This window comes from Tenebrio molitor, chromosome 8, assembly GCF_963966145.1.
Source record: "Tenebrio molitor chromosome 8, icTenMoli1.1, whole genome shotgun sequence".
Lineage (NCBI taxonomy): Eukaryota > Metazoa > Arthropoda > Insecta > Coleoptera > Tenebrionidae > Tenebrio > Tenebrio molitor.
The window spans coordinates 2,166,078-2,189,710 of record NC_091053.1 but is presented as its reverse complement, the minus strand read 5'-3'; the positions used below and the strand labels follow the sequence as shown (position 1 = coordinate 2,189,710).

Genomic DNA, 23,633 nt, shown 5'->3' with positions numbered 1-23,633 from the left:
ACCGGACATTTAATTCGTAAATTATGTTAAAACATCACCCGAGAAAAAGCACATAATCAAAACAGGATACAATTAATCACATTACCGTTATAAAATTTCATGCGGCAACTTCCCCCTCGCGAAAAACGCACCGCAAATTACATACAATTACGAGCAAGCGCTTTCCCGTATCTCGACATCGCAAAAATGCGCCGAGGCGTTCTTGCGCATTTTACGCGCAAAACATTAATCATATTTCGATGCATAATTCGAATTCGATGTAGCATTCCGACAGGAGAAATCGTAATGCCGATTCGAAGTAATATTTCCATGGTCGGTAACGAGCCGAGCTCGCCGGGGTACTGGAATGTTAGATTTTTTATCCGAGACACGAACAGAATTACTCGCATCGTTTGTCAAAGGTGGAAAAGACGAATGAAGTCTTGAGATGATGAAATGACACTATTCGGACCCAGAATGACAATTGAGACCGATAATGTTGTCGCCCACCCATCCAAATGTTGGCCACGCCTAACGTTGCTTATCTATTCTCTGATCAAGATGATCAGAGGAGGTACTTCAAGGTCGCAGGTCCCCATAAAGAAGAACACACAATTTGTTCCCGGTGGTCACCCGTCCAAGTGCTGGTTGCACCCACCGTGGCTGGACTTCTCTGATCCAATGATAATCAGAGATTTCATACTGGTACGACTTCCACAACAACCTCAAATCTAAATCTTATGTGCTTTTTACCTCATTTCAAATTAACTGTACAGAAGAATTTCAACTGACCGAATAATTGTTGAATCCTCCGATTGAAGATCCCCATTATCATCATAACTGTAATGCGATCACGTTCGGCATTCTCTCGTCCAATCCCGTTTCCAGAGCTATCTAGTCTGACCCAACACTGCACTCCACGACAATTCGAGATGCAGCTGCACTTGCATAACATGCGATATTATATTCAATCGTGGCCTTTACTTTCAGTTTCTGTCGAGGCCTCCTCAAATTAAATCATCTAGTGTCGACTCAACCATTTGATACTTTGAAAGTTCCTCGCAGACAATTATTAGAGCAGGTGTGCGCTTTTACCTGGTTCACACAAAAGTTTAAACATGTGGAGCAGAAATTTACCGCAACGGTAAAGTTTTTAAGAGCAATTATTACGCGGTAATGTATGCAAAAGTGGCGCCTACGCCTACTGTACCATTTCAGTTTGCAAACAATCTGTTTACAGTTAAACAATAATTTTAACAACAAAAACGGAAATCAACGTAACAGTAGCATCTCCATGAGAAGGAATCATGCGCTACCTACAAGGTTGCAGTATAATAATGATAATAATAATGTGTATTAACCACTTTAAGTGTAGTACATTTCACTTGTGTAAGTCACAGAAAGCGTACACACTCATCACTGCTTCATCATCCGGAAAATGAGTACCACGAAGGTACTGAAAGCCGTGGAACCATGGCGTTGACGTGACGGTACAGCACACCATAATTTTCTCGTTCTGCCTTGAACCCATCCCAAAATTAAAAAAAATTTCCAGAGTTTTGAAAAAATGGTACTCCTTTGGGTACTGAGTCAAAGGAAAAAATCTTGCAAGAAATCGAGCATCTCATCAAAAATCACTTGAAGGAGATTCTGGTGCTGGTGGAACTTCTTCAGTACCGTGGGTCCTCCTTGACTGTATACCATTGGTCAAATTTTTTTCCGCAGCTCCCTTCTTGCACTACTGTCGGTGTATCTTGGATCTAGTGATGTTTTCTGGTGCCAAAAGCATTCTAAAGCATCTGCTGTTTGATTTGTCAGTCAAAGCTTCTACGAATAAGCTTGAAGCCTCTTCGCCAGTTGTCCTCCGCAGCCAATTCTCGTGTTGTCAGCATTGTCGTGGACAAAAATGGCGTAATTGCGGTTTCAATGCCGACTTTCGAAACGCTCACAGTCTTGTCCCACACACGCCGAATAATAAACAGATAAATGTCGTCTTTAGGCGTATATTTAAGAGTGATCTCACCGTAAACCGCTACGTCCGATGATCTGCATCGAAGAAATGTTAATGCTCGACCAAGAACCGAACTCGATCGCTCTGCTCCATTGCGATCTCTCGACAAAACACAAAGTAACGTTTCCTTTGTTGATAGTTTTTTAATAATTCCCACGAGTCCGATCGCGTTTTGCAAGCGACCAACTTTCGTTTATCTGCGCGCCGGAGTAATTAGATGAGTGTGGAATGGCGCACCGGAAGCTCACCGGACTCGCCACCAGATTGGAAAACCGCAAACCTCAAGGCCGCTGGACCAGTCAACGGGATACATTTTTTCCAAGGACTTCGACAAACTAAAAATAACTGAAAGAATTTATGAGGACTTTTTTCGGAAACGTGTTTTGCATACAAATCACCGATGCTTGTTTGCACAACCATTGTTGGGTTTGGAACGACAAGAAGGACTTGGTCTACCATGATAGAAGTGGAATGGAATTATTTCGCACCTGATAGCGATAAATTACGGCCTCGCAGGCATGCCTCGACATCCTGGAAACATTTGCTATTCCGTCATCAGTGTTCTTGATGATGTCATTTTGCCAAAGACAAACTCAAAGATAATCTCAGCAAACAATCGCAGTTCATTGACATCTTTTTAGATTTGAGTTTATGCAATTTCGACCAAATGAAATAAATTTGATACTGTATTGCAACTCATGCGAAATTGGAATATTTCGCGGAGCGCTCCAAACAGCAATAGCTTCGTGAAGAATCCAATTTTGGAAGTTTCTGTGAAGATTTTTTCGACCATGCTAAATTTAGAGCCGGTCTCAACAATAGCTCCAAACATAAAAGCTCATAGTAATAACGGAAAGTTCAACGGTCGGGTCGAAGATTGCTATCGATCTGAAGAACGAAAGCATTCATTACGCAATTACGCGTTCACTTTTCAAGTAGCTTTAATTTCGCAACAGTGCGACCACCTATTTGCTCTAACAATTATTTCCACTGGATCTAATAGAGCAGCGAGGTATGTGGAAAAAATTAGTGCCCGTGCCTAAGTAAATTGGATGGTGAAAGAGGTTTGAAAATAAAAGTCAAACAAGTGGATGGTTTATGTCGCAATTACGGGTCGGAGGAGGTGCACGTTTGTTTGAGAATCGTTGGAGGAATTACCTGTGGCATTATCGGAGGTTGGAGAGATTTATTTCACACCTTGATAATGGGAAAATAGTATGTAAAGGGAAGAAAGTGAAAGAGGGGCAAGAGTAGAGAGACTAGTAGAATGAGTGGAAAGAAATACTAATGCTCGAGCTACTTTCACGAAATAAGAGAGCAAGTGAGTGGAAAATAAATGGAAAAAAATTAAGAGTGAAAAAATACAGCAAAAAGGAAATTTATGTGACAGGAATCAGATACTGCAGATAAAAAAAAAACACTGGACTCTGTTATGACTTGGGGGCTTTTCGGACTAAAGGACTCTTATTATTACGCCCATAACCCCGGTTCGACCCTAGGTAGAGACCCCTCGTTGCGAAGTCTCTCCCTCGGGTGGGACACTGTCAAAGTCGAGTGCTTTTAGAGGATGTGGTCGCTGTAGCAGCAGCATTCGCTTCCTATATACGAGTCCACAAGACTAGATGATTAAAACTTCTGAAAAAAACGCAGTCCGTTTCGGGATTCGAACCCCGGACCTCTCAAATTTAAAGCGGACCCGTTTGCCACTGATCCACGGTGCTCGGTAGTAACAGTCTGATGAAGGGAGACTTAGAGAAACAGAGTAATAAAATGAGGAATGTTTGAAGTATTTTTACGAAATAACAGAGTAGCCGGGTGAAAAAAATTGTAAAAAATATATTTAAAAAAATGAAATAGTGTAGATCGAGAGATTTTTTTTCCTAAAGCAAAATGTGATGAAAGAAAGATCTAATAGTTTCTATTTTATTTCGTTACTCTTAAAACATAATAATTTAATTCTCCTCCAATTTCCTCCAAGCTCTCCATATTGGAAATGTCTCTGCTTCGCTAATTGAAACGTAACCGTTTGCGATTTAAGTAATGTTAAATGATACTAATGTCGCTGTCTCCAGTGCCGCATAGTTGCATTCATTTTCATTTATATTCACAATTATTATCTATTAAAGAAAGTTATGGCGAATTTATAAGCAGTTCCCATCAATAAACCCATCGCGTCAGACAAAAAACTTGCTGGTCGAGACGCTCGTTGCTTCTGATTCAGTCGCAGGATTTCCTGAGGATTTTCGCGGAATTTTCACTGAGGACACTCAGGATGTTTGGACAGTGTCGCAGGATGCGCTCGTGTTTCGAGCGTTTTTGTAATGACTCTGTGTTTAATCTGAGACACGTCCGCGCAGCTTTATTTCCTCTAGGCGCATTTCAAGGTGAGTTTGTCGCAGAATCCTGCAACATTTTAAACAAGTGCACATGCATTAAATCCTCGGCTACATTGTCCTTCCAGCATAACCTTGGATCGCATTTTTACAGAAAGGAGTACCGGCCTCGCAGCATAACTCAGATGTGTGCAGACCAGTGTTTTCAAAACTGCCGACCAATGTGGACTTTGCTTCTGTTGGGAGCCAATCTGTTAAATATCTTGGAGGAATTGATTTGTCAGACGTGTATCAAATTACATTTTTCTTGTTAAAAAAGTTTTTCGCTGGCAAAACACTTGAGAATGATATTTCGGTCAGAAAAGCCACATGCTTGGCTAATTGGCATTTTTAATTGCCTGAATATGACACCAGAATGAAAAACATTCGCATATTTCGGTGCACCAGGTACGTTTAACGGTTTCAGACGTGAATGATATGGGAAGCAAGATTTAAAAAAAAAATTAATGAGGATTTGAGAGAGAAATTCTCGACGTTTGCTTTCAAGGCAAAAAAATCCAATTTACAATTTTACAGCACAAGTGCAGCAAGGGCAATAATTACACGAGGGATAAAATAAGCACTGGCTCGTGCGTCCAGACTTCTCCCTCATAAAACAACATAATTAAAAATAATAAAAATATTAGTAGCGAGCAGCGAGGGTAATAATTGCACGACTCGCCGCACAAATATCTCAAATTCGTCTCGTTTGGCAAACGCTGGCGCATCCTCTCGCAAATTCCACCTCGTTGAAGAAATGATTAAATTTCATGAACATGTCATGACGTTACTGGCTGTAATGGTTATGCAAATATAGAATGTTATGCACGAGCCTCTTCAATGCTTTCTACTTCCTAGGTATTATCTCTCCTCTCTTCACTACGATAATTAAACGCTTAATGGTCTGTTATACAATGGTAAAAGTGCTCGGAAAGGAACACGTGAGAATCGCTTTTCATGAATCCGTACAATTTCGTTTTACTATTTTTTCCCGTTCGACGAGCAACACTCACGACTGACTGTTCTTGCCTACTAGGTCGACCACAACTTTTATTTTTGCGTTATAGTTAAAGAACCTTGAGTTAACAACACGACTTATTTATTTTATATCGAAATTGTTGCCAACCATTGTCTACTCCTATTGCAAAATAGATCGAAAGAAACACGCCTTAAAGTTGACATTTGTGTCAACAAATCTATGCAAATTACATTTTTTATAACTCCACGAGCAATATTGTTGTATTGGGAATTTGCATACACAGGTCACGTTGTTTTATTGCTACGCCTTTTTACAAATAACTAGAGTAGAGCGTTGTTATGACAAAGACAAGGCAACGAAACGCATTTTAATGTAGACAAGTGGTAAAAAATGGTACCATGGGGGCAAAACAACTTTTCCAGTTCAATGTTGAAGAACAAGAAACTTTGATAATATTAATACTTTGTTGGCAGTTTTGACTCAATCCATATAATTATATAAAAACAGGCTAATGAGTTATGTAAAGTGTCCTCTAAAACGTCATTATCTAACTTAATAAAAAATTGTAAACGGGCCAAGAGGTCACTATTACTTGGTTTTTAATATTGCGAAGGTTCTACGTTGATTTTAAAATTTCCAAGAGAAATCGTCCCTTGAAAGAGAAAGTATGAAAACCCACAGATCTCTAGGGAGTGAAGAAGCCAAAAAAAGAGATTTAGTCGAATAGCACGATTTCTGTTGGTCCCACCTGAAAATCACGTGAATGTTTTTTGTAGCTCATTAAATTCTGAACAAATTTCCTCATGTAACAAATTTCGATAGGACTAATACTTTTCACGATAATGCCGTTAGAATGTTCGATCGCGCCACGCGACTAGCGACTAGTCGCGTCAAGTATCGTCGCACAGTTGAAGCCGCGCTGTTGCCAAACCAATAATACAATTGTAACTTGTCACGTGCGGTTTCGTAGTGGATAAAATTATCTTTATAATGATGTCAGAAGAATTTCGATTGCTCAATAAATGCAGAAGTTATGGATGTTGAAATCTGATGATTATCTGCATGTCTGTTGAAATTACCCCGGTGATGTTTTTTCGCGGGGAATTGTGTATTGTTGTGCGAAAATCAATCAAACTAATGAAATCAATTAAGAATTGACTGCTCGATTCAATAATGTTTAAATAATTTAATTATCTGAAATAGTTTGGAAATTACAAGTGCTCAAACTGAGTACTTTTTCCTTAAGTTTTATTTCAAATTTGATTAAGTAGTACGCTTTTACACATTACTATAGGCAAATTAAACGTCATTAGATGTTACAAGAGTTTCATTAATGACAATTTGAAATCACAAAATTTAATTTGACATATCATCGCTAATTATTACCGATTCAAATAATTTTTCTTCATTTAGATACATTCGGCGGATCAGAATTACCACAATCGTCAGTATCTTTTACTGCAATTTATCCCTATCCTCATCTATATATCATTTTGTGAGGAATTCAATTCTCAATAGACTCCATAATAGTTTTCTTTAATTTTAATTGACAATAACGAACTATGGGACAAAAACCTAACTTGGGTAATGCCAACAAAAGTCACAGATATTTCAATTTTGAACCTCCATAACTTTTGTAGTTATTAAGCAATCCCAATTTTTCTTGCACCGTTTTAAAGACAATTTTATTCTTTATAAACAGTATGTCAGGGATTAAAAATGTATCGGTTAGTTTAGCAACAGCATGTTCAAACCTGCGGCGACGTTCGAATTCGCTTACTCGCTTGTTGTGTCGCTCGAGTGAACTTTATAACGGCATTTTCTTCAAAACTGTTAGTCCTACCGAAATTTTGCTCATAACAAAACTTGTTCAGAATTTAATAAGCTACAAAAAGTATTCGGGTCATTTTCAGATTAAACGTCACTTGTGTTAACAAAAGTTACAGATATCTCAAATTTGAACCATTATAACTTTTGTAGTTATTGATCAATCTCAATTTTTCTTGCACCATTTTAAAGACAATTTTATTCTCTATAAACTGGTGTCAGGGATTGAAAATGTATCAGTCGGTTTAGCAACAGCAGCTTCAAACCTGCGGCGACGTTCGGATAGCTTAGTCGCTTGTCGCGTCGCGCGAGTGTACTTTCTAACGGCATTATCTTCAAAACTATTAGTCCTACCGAAATTTTGCTTATAACAAAACTTGTTCAGAATTTAATAAGCTACAAAAAGTATTCGGGTCATTTTCAGATTAAACGTCACTTGGGTAATGTTAACAAAAGTGACAGATATCTCAATTTTGAACCATTATAACTTTTGTAGTTATTGAGCAATCTCAATTTTTCTTGCGCCATTTTAAAGACAATTTTATTCTCTATAAACGGTATATCAGGGATTTAAAATGTATCAGTCAGTTTAGCAACAGCAGCTTCAAACCTGCGGCGACATTCGCTTAGTCGCTTGTCGCGTCGCGCGAGTGAACTTTCCAACGGCATTATCTTATGAACTATAAGTCCTACCGAAATTTTGCTCATAAGAAAACTTGTTCAGAATTTAATAAGCTACAAAAAGTATTCAAGTGATTTTCAGGTAAGACTAATGCAAATCGGTGTTTTCCCATTTTTTATTTTACAAACCTTCAGGAGGTGTTCTGGATCGTATCAGCCAGGAAAACTCAGATATATTTAGTTGCACCGCATTCAATTGATAAGTATAATATAAATTAGGTGCCAGTGAAAGAATAACCGGCGACAGAACACCCAAAAGCGCTGTCAACATCCTGTCAACACAACAATTCCGTTTCCCCTCGCTTTCTTTATTTGGAGTTTCCTCAAGAGAAAACTTTTACTTTTGTAATTGACCAAATAAAGAGTCAGAAGCGCACTATTATCCAAAGACACAACCGAAAGTTTTTAATAGTGTTCCCGGCGTCCCAAGACGGAAGCGATTTCGTCATTCCGGGACCTTCACCACCTGGCGTGAAGCGTCACTAATGACCCTTTCTGGGCGGAAGTCCTCTCGAGCCCGGTCCACACATTTCAATCGCACTCTTTTCGCCCCATTTTAATAAACCGAATTTGTTCTTTGTTCGAGAGCACAAAGGTCCATTATGGCGGCGTCGCCCGCGGAATGCGAGCGAGCGCTTCAGGAGCGAGCAATAACAATAAAGTGGTTATTATTACGATGCCTCCTGGAATTGTAGCAGCGCTGGTACAAATCTCCCAAGTAATAATTAGTAACAGTAAATAAGGAATGCCGAGGCATTACTTTGATTTATATTATATTGGAGCGTATTTAGTTGTGTCGGAACTAATACGACCACCGGACCGTGGCAAGCCGCAGCTGTAAAATCCACCGGAGGATAACTACGGAGCAGGACCGTTAAGCAAACATGTCGTATGCTGGGAGAAATTAATTGCGATTGTGGACTCTAACGCCGCTTCTTTGTTTTGCTGCAAACGAGAGTCCGACCGAGAGCTCTTCGCCGTTGGAAGGCGCAGCCGGAGGCCGAGGCGCTCTCCACCTCCTCTGCAGCCGGAGACAGCTGAATTATCTTCTTTATCTCCTAGTGCGATCGTTTCGAAACAAAAAACTAAGATGTGGAAAGCAGAATCCAAGAAAGAATTAAGGTGTTGGATTCTCTCATGGGCTGTGACCTTGCAAATGAAATCGTGACAGAGGAATGAAAAAGTTGTTATTTTAAAAGCAAAGGGAAGACAAGAGACAAAAAATCGACGAACACGTCTCTGGGAATTACCATTTTGGTGTTTTTCTAAGCTCTACTGAACCATCTGCAGACTAATGAGGCTTCCACGCATGGGTTCATATCACGTTACGATGTGATCTAACGTGGTCATCTATTTTATGGCTCAGATTTCATCTGCCATTTGTAAAATAAATAGTTCAAGTAAAAAATCACCTGATTTAGCACCAATTTTCCTGTCCACAATCGCCAATAAATACCTCTCGTGTTTCTGGGCAAAAACCACCACATGTCAAAAATGACAAGCGGTGTTTTCTCCGATCGGATATTACAATCGCGCTAATTAAGGCTTATCGCAAGTCCCATTAACCCGACCAATGGGATTGCGGCTCGCGGATTAAATCCAAAACAAGTATGTCGAGTACGTAAGTGCGCAAATTCGAGGTAAAATGTGATCGCGATTTTGCAGAGGAAAAGATGAGGTCCAGTGAACCACGTGACTAATCCCGGCGGTTTTTTTTCATCCTTGGACTCACGCTACTTCATGCTTCACCGAGCTTTCGTGTTGTGTAACGCAATTCTTAAATCAATATGAAGTACGGGGTGCATCCCGGCTGACGGAAATGTTGGGAAAGATTTAGAGGAGCTTGAGATACACAGTGAGCACAAAAAAATTGGAAAGATTTGGAAAATTGTGCAATTGGTGTAGAGTTGAGGCCCGAGAGGCAACAAAAAGTGGGAAAGGGAAGGGTTTTGAGAGGTTTGAAAAGTTTTTGGAAAATTTTGAAAATTGAATTTTCCAGTTGTCCTGCTGTATACGATTTTTGGAAATAAGTTAATTGTGCGTGAAGAATATTTATCTTGCAGAATTTGTGGTTAGGAATTCAAAAACTCCAGTTTTGTCGAATTTTGAAAATCTTGTTTTTACGATTTTTGACTTTTGAAAACAATTTCTTTTTATGTGTTTTTAAGATGGATTTTCCACAGAGTTTAAAAACAAAGTAGGCGCTAAGTTACCAAAATTTAATTGGTTGTGTCAAAATTTTTCCAAAAATTTTGAATTCATTTCCAAAAAGGAAGCGCGCGCCGCTAGTTAAAACTTCAACGTCAAGTCTTGTGGGTGCTAAGTGAATACATTAACAAGTCTTATGAGTTGTGCAAAGCAATTTGAGAAGCTTAGATCTAGAAAAATTGAAAAACAATTTTTGCTTCCAAAATTTCGACAATCTTTAGAGATTTTGAAAAAACGTTTGCCACGCATTTCGCGTTAAAAAACCCGATTCTGTTGCGTAATTTGCTAAAAAAACTTAATTCTCACGAACCGAATTTCAATTCTATGAAGCCTCTACCACATAAAAAAACAAATGAATTCCTAGTGTTGCGCAAACACATCAATTCCTAGAGCGCCTCCAATGACTAAGTGTCCATTTCGCATCAAAAACTTAAGATGACCTGTCACATTAGTCACAGTGATCTTTGCACTCGTGCGCCGCCGCCCTCGCCGCCCTCATCACTTTGTGGCGCTTCCGCCCGGAACCGCCGCGACTTACCACGAATCCGGTGCCGGTTATCCAAATTTAAAGCACTGTTCACAAAGGCTGGCGCCCTCAACACGACCACACCACACTCTCTGCGACCGACGGTTTGGAGGAGGAAAGCGACTGCACGGCAGCCTCGCACCAACTTGCTGGTCCGCCGCGTGCATCGGCCGCGAAGACCGCGATACGGCTACGTCACAGGTGCCCAGGAGGGGTCAGAGCTGTTTAGACAACCGTGGAAAACCGTGCGTGGGTGACGACATCGTCACCTGTGCCGATGGTATTGTGGTGAGGTAAGGACCGGCGGGGGGAGGAGTGCCGCGATGGGCGGCTCGACAGGTGGTTGGGTGCAAAAGGGTCTTCCGGACGGAGAAGATCTGAGGAAGGTGTTGGAGATTGAGACACTCTGGAAAGGGATTCCAACGAGCGAGTGGTACCTAGTTTGATTAAGGAAAATTTAATTTGTCACTGCGTGTTGTGTAATCGAGGACGAAGAGTTAAAAAATTCCTTGAACATGAGCTTGCAATTCCAGAAAACATAATTACGCAGTTTCTTAAAAGAAATAATCAAATTAGATTTTTTAATGCCGTTAGAAGTTTTAATCGCGCGGCGCGACAAAGCGATTCCAAATGTCACCGCGCAGTTGAAGCTTCTCATTGCGAAACTGATGGTGAGGTTTTTAATAGTGACCACATGGTTCTGCAGGAAATAAAATTGTCTTTAAAACGGTAGTAGAAAAATTGCGATTGCTTAATAATTGCAAAAGTTATAGACGTTCAAAGTTGATACTTATCTGTCATGTCCGCTGAAATTACCTCCGAAAGGTTTATTCCCGGGAATTCATTATTATCACTTCAAATTCAAGGAAACCTCATGAAATTTATTCACAATTGAAGTCCCAATTAAATGGTGTCTTGATAATTAACTTATCTCAAACATTACGTAAGTTATAAGGACTCAAAATCAGATAAATTTCATTATAATTTTCATAGAGAAAATTTCTTTTCAAGATTGCTACAGACAAATTAATGACTATCAAAGACTGCATCTGTGCATCAATTCATCGGGAATTCGATTCTCAATACGTTGCAAAACAATATTTTTTTAAATTTAGAGCGAAAATAAAAAAATTCCGGCAAAATCTTGTACAAGTGATTTCAACATGCAGTACCAATTTTAAACGTCTATAATTTTTGCAATTACTGAGCAATCTTAATTCTTCTCCCATCATTTTAAAGACAATTTTATTAACTACAAATCCCTATATAAGAAACTGGAAATTTCCTTCTCAATTTAGCAAGAAGCAGCTTCAATTCTGCGGCGATACTTTCAACGTTTAGTCGCTTGTCACGTCGCGTGATCGCCCTTTCTAAATACATTATCACGAAAACTATTAGTCCTATCAAAATTTTGCATATGAGCAAATTTGTTCAGAATTTAATAAGCTACAAAAAACATTCTAGACATTTTTACGTAAGATTGACACAAATCGCTGTTATCTGACGATCAGTATATTAAAATTATCCTTACGAGATTTTCTCTGTAATTCTTTATTACCGCTGCGAATTTTAAAAGACTGTCTTGGAATCTATTAGAAATTGAATTGGTAATAGTAGTAGTAGTAGTAGTAGTAGTAGTAGTAGTAGTAGTAGTAGTAGTAAAACAGAAGACTGATTCTTTTCTAATGCTGTTAAAAGTTTTAATCGCGTGACGCGACTAAGCGATTCCAAATGTCGTCGCGCAGTTGCAGCTTCCCGTTGCTAAACTGATGGTTAGGTTGTTAATGTTAACCCTACAGTTCTGTCGAGAATAACATGATCTTTAAACTGGTGGTGGAAAAATTGCAATTGCTTAATAATTGCAAAAGTTATAGCCCTTCAAAGTTGATACTTATCTGTCATGTCTGCTGAAATTATCGCCGTGACATATATTCCCGGGAATTCTTTATTACCACTACAAATTTAAAAAAAAAAACATGCAATCTATTCACAATTGAACTCCCAATTAAATGGTGTCTTGATAATTAACTTATCTCAAACATTACTTAAGTTATAAGGACTCAAAGTCAGATAAATTTCATTATAATTTTATAGAGAAAATTTCTTTTCAAAATTGCTACAGACAAATTAAAGACTATCAAAGACTACATCCGTGCATTAATTTATCGCGAATTCAATTCTAAATACGTTGCAAAACTATTTTTTTAAATTTAGAGCGAAAATAAAGAATTTCCGGCAAAATCTTGTACAAGTGATTTCAACATACAGTACCAAATTTAAACGTCTATAATTTTTGTAATTATTGAGTAATCTGAATTCTTCTCCCACCATTTTAAAAATAATTTCATTCACTACAAATTTCTATATAAGAAACTGGAAATTTTCTTCTCGATTTAGCAACAAGCAGCTTCAACTGCGCGGTGACACTTTCCTCGTTTAGCCGCTTGTCGCGTCGCGCGATCGCACTTTCTAAGTACATTATCACGAAAACTAATAGTCCTATCAAAATTTTGCATATGAACAAATTTATTCAGAATTTGACAGGCTACAAAAAACGTTGGAGTCATTTTGACGTAAGATTAACAGAAATCGGTGTTATCTAATTAAAACCCTTTTTTTGACATTTCCACCCCCTTAACGATGTGGACAAATCAAATTAGACTGAAAATTAGTGATCTTCACTCTTATCCCCTAATCCCCATAATTTTTGTTTTTCTTTTTTATGAAATTGTAGATTTCACTATATATTTTTATTTTTTGTAAGTGTCGATGTTGTCTTACGCAGTTTCTGTAAAAATTTGTGAAATGAATAATCAAATTAAATTTGGTAAATAGTTAAAAGAAAATAACAGTATATCATCCTAGGGAAGACAAAGAAGAAAACACTGCAGTATAAAAATGAATCACATTTTAAGATTTAGAAGTTTTAATCGCGCTACGCGACTGAGCGACTCCAAATGTCGTCGCGTATTTAGAGCTTCCCGTTGCTAAACTGATGGTTAGGTTTTTAATGTTAACCCTACAGTTCTATAGAGAATAAAATTGTCTTTAAACTGGTGGTAGAAAAATTGCAATTGCTTAATAATTGCAAAAGTTATAGACGTTCAAAGTTGATACTTATCTGTCATGTCTGCTGAAATTACCTCCGTGAGATATATTCCCGGGAATTCTTTATTACCACTACAAATTCAAAAAAAAAAACATGTAATCTATTCACAATTGAACTCCCAATTAAATGGTGTCTTGATAATTATCTTATCTCAAAAATTACTTAAGTTATAAGGACTCAAAGTCAGATAAATTTCATTATAATTTTAATAGAGAAAATTTCTTTTCAAGATTGCTACAGACAAATTAAAGACTATCAAAGACTACATCCGTGCATCAATTTATCGGGTATTTAATTCTAAATACGTTGCAAAACAATTTTTTTCAATTTAGAGCGAAAATAAAGAATTTCCGGCAAAATCTTGTACAAGTGATTTCAACATACAGTACCAAATTCAAACGTCTATAATTTTTGCAATTATTGAGCAATCTCAAATCTTCGCCCATCATTTTAAAGATAATTTCATTCACTACAAATTCCTTTATAAGAAACTGGAAATTTCCTTCTCGATTTAGCAACAAGCAGCTTCAACTGCGCGGTGACACTTTCCTTGTTAAGTCGCTTGTCGCGTCGCGTGATCTCACATTCTAAATACATTATCACGAAAACTATTAGTCCTATAAAAATTTTGCATATGAGCAAATTTGTTCAGAATTTGATAAGCTACAAAAAACGTTGGAGTCATTTTGACGTAAGATTAACAAAAATCGGTGTTATCTGGCTTTTTCACCTAACGGGTATGGCAGATGGAACCAGACTGTGATTTACACTCGTACTCCTTAATCTACACATTCTTTGTTGTTTTTTTAAATCAAACTTTACCAAGCTATAAATTGAACTCTCGCTTCCAAAAGAGCTTGTCACGCCAACACTCCAGTGAAACCTCTTGGACGGCACTGTACTCCAGCTAGATGCGCAATCCTTAACAAATAAATTTTTCAAAGAAACCGGCCTCGCCGTTTAACAATAAAATTTTTACGCAGATCGAGGGGCGTACGCATCCCATGATAATAATTCACGTTCGACTTTTGATAATAACCGGTGAGTTATGCGTGTGGGCGTGGTTCTCTTATTGCAGACTTTATTACGAAACAGCCGGGTTGGTAATTAAAGGAAATGTCTCTCGTCTATCCGTTGAGAAACTGGATTTCGGATGAACGTCATCTCATCGGTTAATTAAGTTCTCAAATCTTGCAGTATCGATGGCTAATGGACACTCCACCATTAAAATCTCCGATAAGATCTCTGCCAGGAGGTGCAGTAATGGGAGACTGATGTGGCAACACGGAGGAAATTTCAAAAATTCTTTCCAATTAAGCCAAAACCGCAGCTCAAATATCTACAAGAATCGCGATTAATCCAACCGATTAATCACGCAAATCTTTCAAAACCGTCGTCTTATTTAAATATTTACATGAAAATTTGTAGCGGTACTCTTGAAAGGGAATGTGTTAGTGTCAGATCATAAAACGCGACTAATAGCGATGTTGTGTTTGGGAATTTGTTAAAGGTTCACAAGGTTCAAGAATGCCATTCATTTCAAAACTGATTTAATTTATCCCACTGAAATGTGAAACTGTCCGGACCAGATGCGCCTTGTCGATTTTGATAAGAGAAGAAAGTGTCGACGTCGCCACAACAATGTCGCTGAAGATCTCCACAACGCCGAAGAAGAATTAAGTTGTGTCATGATTTCTACATAAAAATAACAATGTGAAGACGTGACTTGAGTGTCATTGCTACTGGACTCGTCGCAGCGGTTTCACAAAAACAGTTTAGACAGCAAAGAAATAAAAATTTTATTTGTTTTGTACGCTACGAGACGAATAACACGAGATTGTCATGCGTCTGGTGTGCCTCAAGGTTCGATTTTACGACCCCCTCTTCCCTATATACTAAACACAAGTCTAGTCTAATTACACCACCGAGCGCCGTAGACGCGAGGCTAGCGCGCCCGGTCTCGATTCGGCAGGTCCGGGGTTCAAATCCCTGCCCCCGGACACTTGGGTTTTTTTCAGAGGTTTTCCTCATCTAATCTTGTGACCTTGACTTTGACAGTGTCCCCTCGGGAGACTTCTCTTCTCAAGTCATAACAGAGTCCAGTGCTTGTTATTTGAAGATATTCCACAGGACAAATATTAACTCGTCTAAAAAACTTCTCCGCTATGTTTATTTTATACCTCGCAGCGCAATTTACATAAATTCTGCAAAACTGTCTCTAACCTGTACCTAATATTGGCTGCACGAGATTAGCTTAAGCTGCGAACATCCACTTACGGTACTAACTCCATTAATATTAATGTGCGCCATGATACTTTTCTTACTTTGTTGCAACATGAGCCTCGCAGGCTGCATCAAATATTAGTCTGCGGTTTATGGCTGATAATGATAACCGTCCCAGACTGTTACATAAATTCAGCGTTATTAATAGAAGCGGAGTGCTGCAATAGAGAAGACCGGGTTGCGTCTATTGCTCGGCGAAAAAAAAATCTTGGAATTAGTATCGATGAAGCAATTACGTTGTTGGAAAATGTGCAAATATTTTAAATAAATACAGAAATAAATTCTACTTTCTTTTTTTCTTTATAGAGTTATTAACGGGAGCGCGCCGCGAAATACTCCAATTTCGGACAACTTAACACAGACCTACTAGAAAATGTTATTACGCCCAACCCTTCGCGTTTTACACTCCCTGGTCCTCCAGGACCCGAACCCTCCGTTAAATCCTCCCAGGACTGACCCTAATTTCCTCCGACTCGCTAAGTCCTGCACGCCTTGAATAAATTAAGAGGGACACGAACGCGCGCCGAGAACACGAACTGCTCCCACTTTGAGCGATTCACTTTTTCTCGATATGTGGGACGACCATATCTGGAATGTTGTTGACTTTTCGAACTTTTGCTTTTCGTCCTTTTTACGCAACACGACACTTTTTCGTTAGTCGCGGCGAAAATCACAACGCGAACCCTCCAATTTTGTAAATACTTCTCGTTCTTTTCCTTGGACGTACTCTTGTTCCTGGAATTTAAATTGAGAATGTTATGCGTCTAGACCAGCAGACGAAGCTAAATGGCTCGTTAGAAGTTTTTTTGGTCTATTACAAATTTTTGGGATTATGTAAATATGTAGCTGGCGCAAAGCGAGAAACTGACCGCGACCACCCACCCTCCAGGACCCAACACTCTGAGCCAGCTTAGATAATTTAGAAATTCACCTAGACGTTTCCGTCTCTCTGAAAAAAAGCAAAAGTGTTTCAGCAACACGGATCAGGTCTTCATCGTGGGCCGTTTATGCCTTGGCTCATTTGGCATTCATCCGTGGCCTCAATAGCCGTTTAATGTATGAAAGAGGCGTCCCCTTTCGTACGAAAGTTTGTAATCAAGCCCATCTCGACCGCACAATTTGCACAAGACCTCACAATGGATGATTTAAAGGCTGACGATCTGGTTTGTTAATTTACAAGGTTCGTGATGGTGAAGAACGGTGCAGTAGCTCTTTTACCGAAACGTGTGTCGGGTCGCAGCCTTGCCAACCTCGCGCTACCAAATACGGTAACGCGTGGTAGATACCGGTGTTGCCCACCACACTAGCCACCCCACACGTTCTCTTACCTGCTATGGTATTTCTGGAGGTGGACGAGGTTTGCAGACTTGGCGAGATTTTTTTTTTTTGGACCTTCCTGGGATAGCGGTAAAAGTAAAAAAAAAATTGTTGGTGGAGAAATGAGGAATGTGCGGGGGAAACACAGAAATTGCTATTTTGTCCCTTCTTATCATTTATAATTTTTTAGCAAGTCTATAATAATTCGTACAACAATCCTGACTTCTTAACCAAGCAACAAGCTCTGACATCTTTTATTTATAAAAGCACATTTCAGTTCCTTTGGTTTGAATCAGCTTCCATTAACATTAGTATTCCTTTGATCACAGCTTTATTTCCAGAAGGTTCAAATTCGACGCACTTTTTGCGTTATTATGCAGAACCTTTCAAGAACGTCTGCGACATCTTTAACATTATTTGTTTTTCAAAACATCAAGTTTCGCAACAAAATTATTTGAAAAAATTTGTAGTTTCAGTTATCGATTTATTATTGTTTTTGTGTGTCGGATAAGGAATCAAAGGTAGGAAGGAGTAACGTGTGGTGTGAGAGCAACTGGAGTAAAACGAGAGAATCAATTATGCATCCCACTTGTGATGAAATTTTTATGTTTTGCAACGATATGAATTTATTCCAGTACGCTGGATGAAAATAAGCCAGCAAAAGTGGCAAACTAATCATTGTACATTTAATCTCAACGAGTGAAACAATAAAACTGCATCCAACACAATAGAATTTCTTTACTCATCGATGCACAATTGTAGAAACACCATCAGAGAAAAACATGAAAGATAAAAAAAGAGAAACGTCTCATTGTCCGGTTTGACAGAAAGTGGAGGAATCTGGTGAGAAAGTGTCCAAAAAAAATCGGGCAACATGTGTCACAAGTGAAATAGATCGTTGCATAAATTATTGACAGAATGCACGCGATTTCACTACAATTCACTCGACCGGATGATGCATCACGTCCACATAAATTGTGAAATTAACATGCAGATTTGGTCGACGATTAATTCCAAATGCAACAGGAGCAAAAATAATGTAAATCGTTGTGACATGTGTCATTAAAGCGTGCGGGAAATGCTAAAAGAGATGGAATAAAAACAATGTGAATTAATCAGAGACGTGGTGGCAAGGTTGGGCTGTTGGGGGTGTGTCGCGAGAATTGTGTAGGGCACGGGCTGTTAGCTTAAAAGAAATTGGGGTCGAGAAAGAAACGACTATGGGCAGGGTGCAGGTACTATAGTTGGCGCAGCGAGCCTGCGAAGCAATCACGAGGTGTTCACGTGATAGTTGGTGAAAAGCCAAATTTGAGTTTTGTGTGGAAAATTTAAATCTTACTATTTTAAGAATGGATGGAAAGTTCGACTGCGTGCACCATACTTCTTATTAACCAATAGGAAACCGTCACGTGAAGATCACTCCAGTTTATTACTCCCTTGAGTCGCCGCGCCGACTATAGATTTGATTGGCATGCGACATACGTTGCTGTGGTTCAATAAGGTGAAGAAAAGGACGTGAAGGCTGAAGGATTTCTTATACAATAGCCACACTGGCGGCTCGCCCTCCAGCATCGATGTGTTGTGTTGGTTGCATAATCAGAAAAATTACAAAAAGATCTAAGTATATTTAGTTTCTTTTGTACTATTTGCACATTTTTATTTGTGATCCTTGCGCACTCACCTCTGACACATTTTATAAATGTTATCTCACCGGAAAGGTGAGCAATCGATTGTTAGCAGCGAGCAAATCTACTATTTTTCAACAGCTCGAGCACGATTGCATAATGTAATTATTTTTGCATTTTAATTACTCTCTGAACCAACCGAAATTGCTTTTTTCTTGGTTATTTGTTTGTCTGGCAACGTGTGGGAGCAGATACTTTCGAAAGCAGCCTCTCATAAACGAGTTATCTGTTTTTGTGGATTTTTTTATTGATGCATTTGTTTACTTGGTAGAAAAAGATAATTAGATGTGGAAGGCGATCCTTTCGGTGTACCTGCAGCGCAAAAAAAAATTGTCTGGTTTTGTTTACAAGTGTTGGATGTATAAAATCAAATAATAAAAAATTTACACATATATACACTGGTAGATTTGTACAATTCAATTAATTCCTTCTGTATTTTCCTTTGTGTTCTTGTGGAAAACATAGCAACGATAAATATTCTTCATGGATTTTATGGTAAAATAAATTGTCATAAAATTATAAAGAAATGACACCTGCGTGTTGTTAAACTGAAAAGTTTATGTCATTAATTCTAAACGACTTTACCATAAAATAAAATATGTTTGTAAATAACGTATTAAATTCTTCTTACATTTTTTAATAACAAGGTAACTGAATCTTAATGAAATGAATTCATTAACATATTGTTTATTAATCCGGTAATTTTTATTTACAACTTGTCAAACGCAGATGTATATTATGTTGCCTAATGAACAAAATTCTTGATTGATAAACTGTATCTTTGATTTTATTTCTTAGTTCATTTCTGAACTGAAAAACTAAAGTTAGTGTCTCATCCAACGAAACAATAAGAGTGAGTAATCGAGTAATCGAAATATTTTGAAAACAGACGAATCTGTAAGTTATACAAAAATGGTGTATTTCACACAGCCTCTCACTTTTAAACTATGACAGCTACAACACAGCTATCTGCAACAATATGTAGGAAATTTCGTGCTCTACAAAAAAGATTCTGCACAATTTTGCTCTATCTGCAGTAATTTTTGATTCAGAGATGATTTTATGTACAAAAACCGACTTTTCAAAATTTTAACAATTTTTATAAATTGTTTAACAAATTTCCTGAGTATTTCCTCTTGTACAAACGTATAGCATGACTCAGTAAATATATTTGTCTTTCTCTTATATTTTTTTCTCTTGGAATTATCATAAAAAAAAATAATTTGCCTGAAAAATATTTTGAAATATAGGCAACCCATATTACACATGTGTAACAATCTGTAACTTTTGTAGACAACATAATAACATATTGTCACAAGACAGTGTATTGTCTCTAAAGAAACGAGAAGTTTTTTTCTATTTAGGCTTCATTGATTTAATTTGTTTAAATATAAAATAATGATCTAGTGATTTTTATTTTAATGGAATTGGGTTGGTATTGATGAAGCGATGTCATTTCATTAAATTAAATTTCAAATTGTCTCCCAAATGTTGTTGTAATACTAATGTACCCCCTCATTAGTTTATTTTGATCCTACAAGAAGGATTCAGATTCAAATGACATTTAACACTGATAGTTACTATCAATACCAACCCCATATTCAATAATCACTAGAAACGATGCTCATTGTGACAGGTAAATAGAAAAAAATGCATTATTTATTATTTCTCAACGAAAAACATTACGAAATAGTACAATAACAGATAAATTAATTAAATCCGTCAAGTCCTACAGTCATGCACGTTATTCTTGGGATAAAATTCTTGGACGATATTTTTTACATTAATTTATTTTTTTATTTATTACGGCTTGTTGCGAACAATACATACAATCAATATTTACTCTTGTTAGGCGGGAGACCTCCTGTCGGGAGTAATCTTGGAATAACTGCAAACCATCAGGCTTCATTATCCTTTTATCTACAAGTCCTATATACACATTTTGCCATATTTACAAAGCCTGATAAAAATAAACGTACTTCGTGGTAATTAAATTTTAAAATAACTCGTATCGAGCTCCCTGTCGGCCATTTCCCCCTCGATCCAGTCGAGAAACAGCGGCACATTAACATACACCCCCGGGACCCCCACGTTGCCGCACCCGATCCCCCAGGAAACGATCCCGACCTGGACGAAGCGCGTCCTGTCCTCCAACAGCGGACAAACGAGCGGACTCCCCCCGTCCCCTTTGCACGAGTCCCTGTTCTTCTTGCCCCCCGCGCAGACGAAGCTCTTGTGGAGACTGTACTTCGGGCCGAGTCTCGTGGCCCTCAGGGCCTGCAGACAGTAATCCCTCGGGACTAGAGGCACCTGCACCTTCTTCAAAACCGGCGAGTATTTGCCCTCGGGGTGGGCGTCTTTGCCCCACCCGCTCGCTATGCACCCGTTCTCGGCGATGCGCTCGTCGGGGGAGGACAAGCAGATGATGCCCACGTTATCGGCGAGTTGGAAGTGCTCCGCCAGGATCAGGATCGCGATGTCGTTCTTCAAGGAGAGGGCATTGTAGTCGTAATAAATCAGGATCTCTTCGACGAAATTGTCCTGGAAGGGGAGGGGCTCGGCGCGGCTGTCGACGTCCCACTCCCCGGCACGCACCAGGATTTTTTCCGGTTGTTCGGAGTAAGGGGTGACGCAGTGTGCGGCGGTTATAGCGACTTTGGGGTGGATCAAGGATGCTCCACATTTGTACAAGTTACGTTTTTTATCGCCGCCGCTCTCTTGGATAATCAGGTTCCAGGGTAGTTCACCGAAGGATGTGGGCGATCCTGAAGTGATTCGGGATTTTATGTGGGCCTTGGAGGGTGAACCGCAACGGGGAGGCTTGTTCTCGGCTGGGGCGGTGTTGGGGGTGGCGTCGCAGCACACCTCCGAGGGGTCGGGACAAATCATTTTGCCCACACTGTAGAGAAAATTATATTAATTAAACAGATACTGAAGCAACACTACTTCTGTGTGTCCACACTGTACATTATTTTTTAAGTGGGAAGTTCACACGTGCGAGCGCAGCGAGTGTTGTAATTGTAAACTACTAACACATGTGCACGCATAAAGCTAATTAAAGACAAATACTTTTTCTAATATTGGTGCAAAAAAATTGTTAAAAGCATGCAGGAGAAGAAGTTGAGCGAATTAAAATTTCACAGAGGACTCCTCCGCGTGACTTACCGAGGATCCAATAATCCGTGTCCATTCATGGTTATATCGTCGTCAGCACAAAGATGTCTTGGTACACAATGGCACTGTGAATTCCTTGAGTTATATTGAAAATGATGATATCTGGGGGATGACAGCATCGGGAGAGCGAACAGGAGGGTGAGGAACAACATTGTTGCCTGGTGACGGTTTCATTTGCACTGACCGATACCTGAGGACTACATTTACCACCGAAACGTCATTAAGGGTGGTGGTTAAGTGCTTCTGGGGGATTATTGGTTACGACCCTTCCATAAATTCTTCCAGGAAGTTCAAAAAACAAAACAAAAGTAATCTCAGCGATAAATCTTTTATTATAATTTATATTCAAATGAAATGCAGGGCAGGGAAGGCAACTGTTGTGCTTTTTTAAAGCGTAGGAGCATGTTGACAGCTAACCTAAAATTTAGATCCAACGAAATCTTTCTTTTTTTACAATGTTTTACACTGAAAATAGATAACTTAACGATTCCTATTCTCAAAGCAAATATCTAAGGGGACCCTTAGCTGAAAACAAACATGTCCCGATTAAACATAAACAAATGTCATTCGTGACGAATGGCGGGAAATTCAAACTTTACACTGTTCTAAACGGTTTAATTTTGCCAACGCCTACTCAGCCCAGGATTTCATTTGAACGCGTGATACTAGCTCAATTTTTATAAACTGCAGAAAAAAAAAGTATTTTTTTGTAAATACAGCGTGATCAAAAAGGACTGTTTAAGTTGGCAGTATTGATTTTTACTTTCAAATGGTATAACTGGAGAACTTCCGGTTGTTGACGACTTCACACTGACATTGACAGTTCAAGTTGTTTCTTTGTACCGTTGATTTTTATACATACATAACCTACAATTTTGTCGCTGTTGATTTCACGTAAAATATCTGTCAAAAAACGTATCCGGTTGCAGTATTGCAAACAGCCGAACAACAAAATGCTCTTAATTGTATTGCCAACTTAAACAGTCCTTTTTGAGGTATAAATTGTCTAATGTCGAGTTTTACAACAAATTAAATTTTAATAATAAAAAGAATTTCTACGAATAATTTTATTTGCTTATTTTCTTGTTAATGATGCACTTAACGTCATTGTCTTGCATATTTAAGTACCTATTCAGACACTCGAAAAGAACTAAAATATTTACAGTGCAATAACGCCACCTTTTGGAAAGTAGTGTTGCCGAGATAATCTGCTTAAGATGGATGTACCGAGAAATTACACTGAGTAGGAGCTAGTTATGACAGAATAACTTTCAAGATATTTTATTCAAGAGTTCTTTCTTCTGTGAGAATTTAATTCTGTTTGGAATAAAATTCTCTTCCTGAGATATAATTATAATCTGTTCGCTTAACCAATATAGTGGTCACGTGCACGCGAGACTACGCCTCTCGTTGCGTTGCGTAACGGTACTGAAATTCTCAATAAAAAATTGTCTTCCCGGAGCTTTGTTTCTTTTATCATTG

At 38.6% G+C, this 23,633-nt stretch overlaps 2 protein-coding genes across 2 annotated transcripts in view; both read right to left on the bottom strand.

Annotated features, from left to right (window-relative positions):
* pot (papillote) overlaps nt 1-10,766 on the bottom strand; it is a 32,256-nt gene extending 21,490 nt beyond the window's left edge. The window contains exon 1 of the mRNA XM_069055535.1: nt 10,596-10,766. The gene's annotated coding sequence lies outside the window, so the exon portion shown is untranslated. The remainder of the gene's footprint in view (nt 1-10,595) is intronic.
* Nucleotides 10,767-20,504: 9,738 nt separating this feature from the next.
* Nucleotides 20,505-22,804, bottom strand: LOC138136671 (phenoloxidase-activating factor 2-like). The gene is made up of 2 exons (XM_069055943.1): nt 22,143-22,804; nt 20,505-21,876 (listed from the first exon to the last, which is right to left on the bottom strand). The coding sequence occupies exons 1-2, from the start codon at nt 22,301-22,303 to the stop codon at nt 20,967-20,969; spliced, it is 1,071 nt and encodes a 356-aa protein (XP_068912044.1). The 5' UTR covers nt 22,304-22,804; the 3' UTR covers nt 20,505-20,966.
* Between the last annotated feature and the right edge of the window lie 829 nt (nt 22,805-23,633).

Coding starts and splice junctions, on each gene's coding strand:
- LOC138136671 (XM_069055943.1), bottom strand. CDS start 22,303: ATGTTGTTCCTCACCCTCCTGTTCGCTCTCCCGATGCTGTCATCCCCC. Junction 21,877..22,142: donor CACGGATTATTGGATCCTCG/GTAAGTCACGCG, acceptor TTTTCTCTACAG/TGTGGGCAAAATGATTTGTC.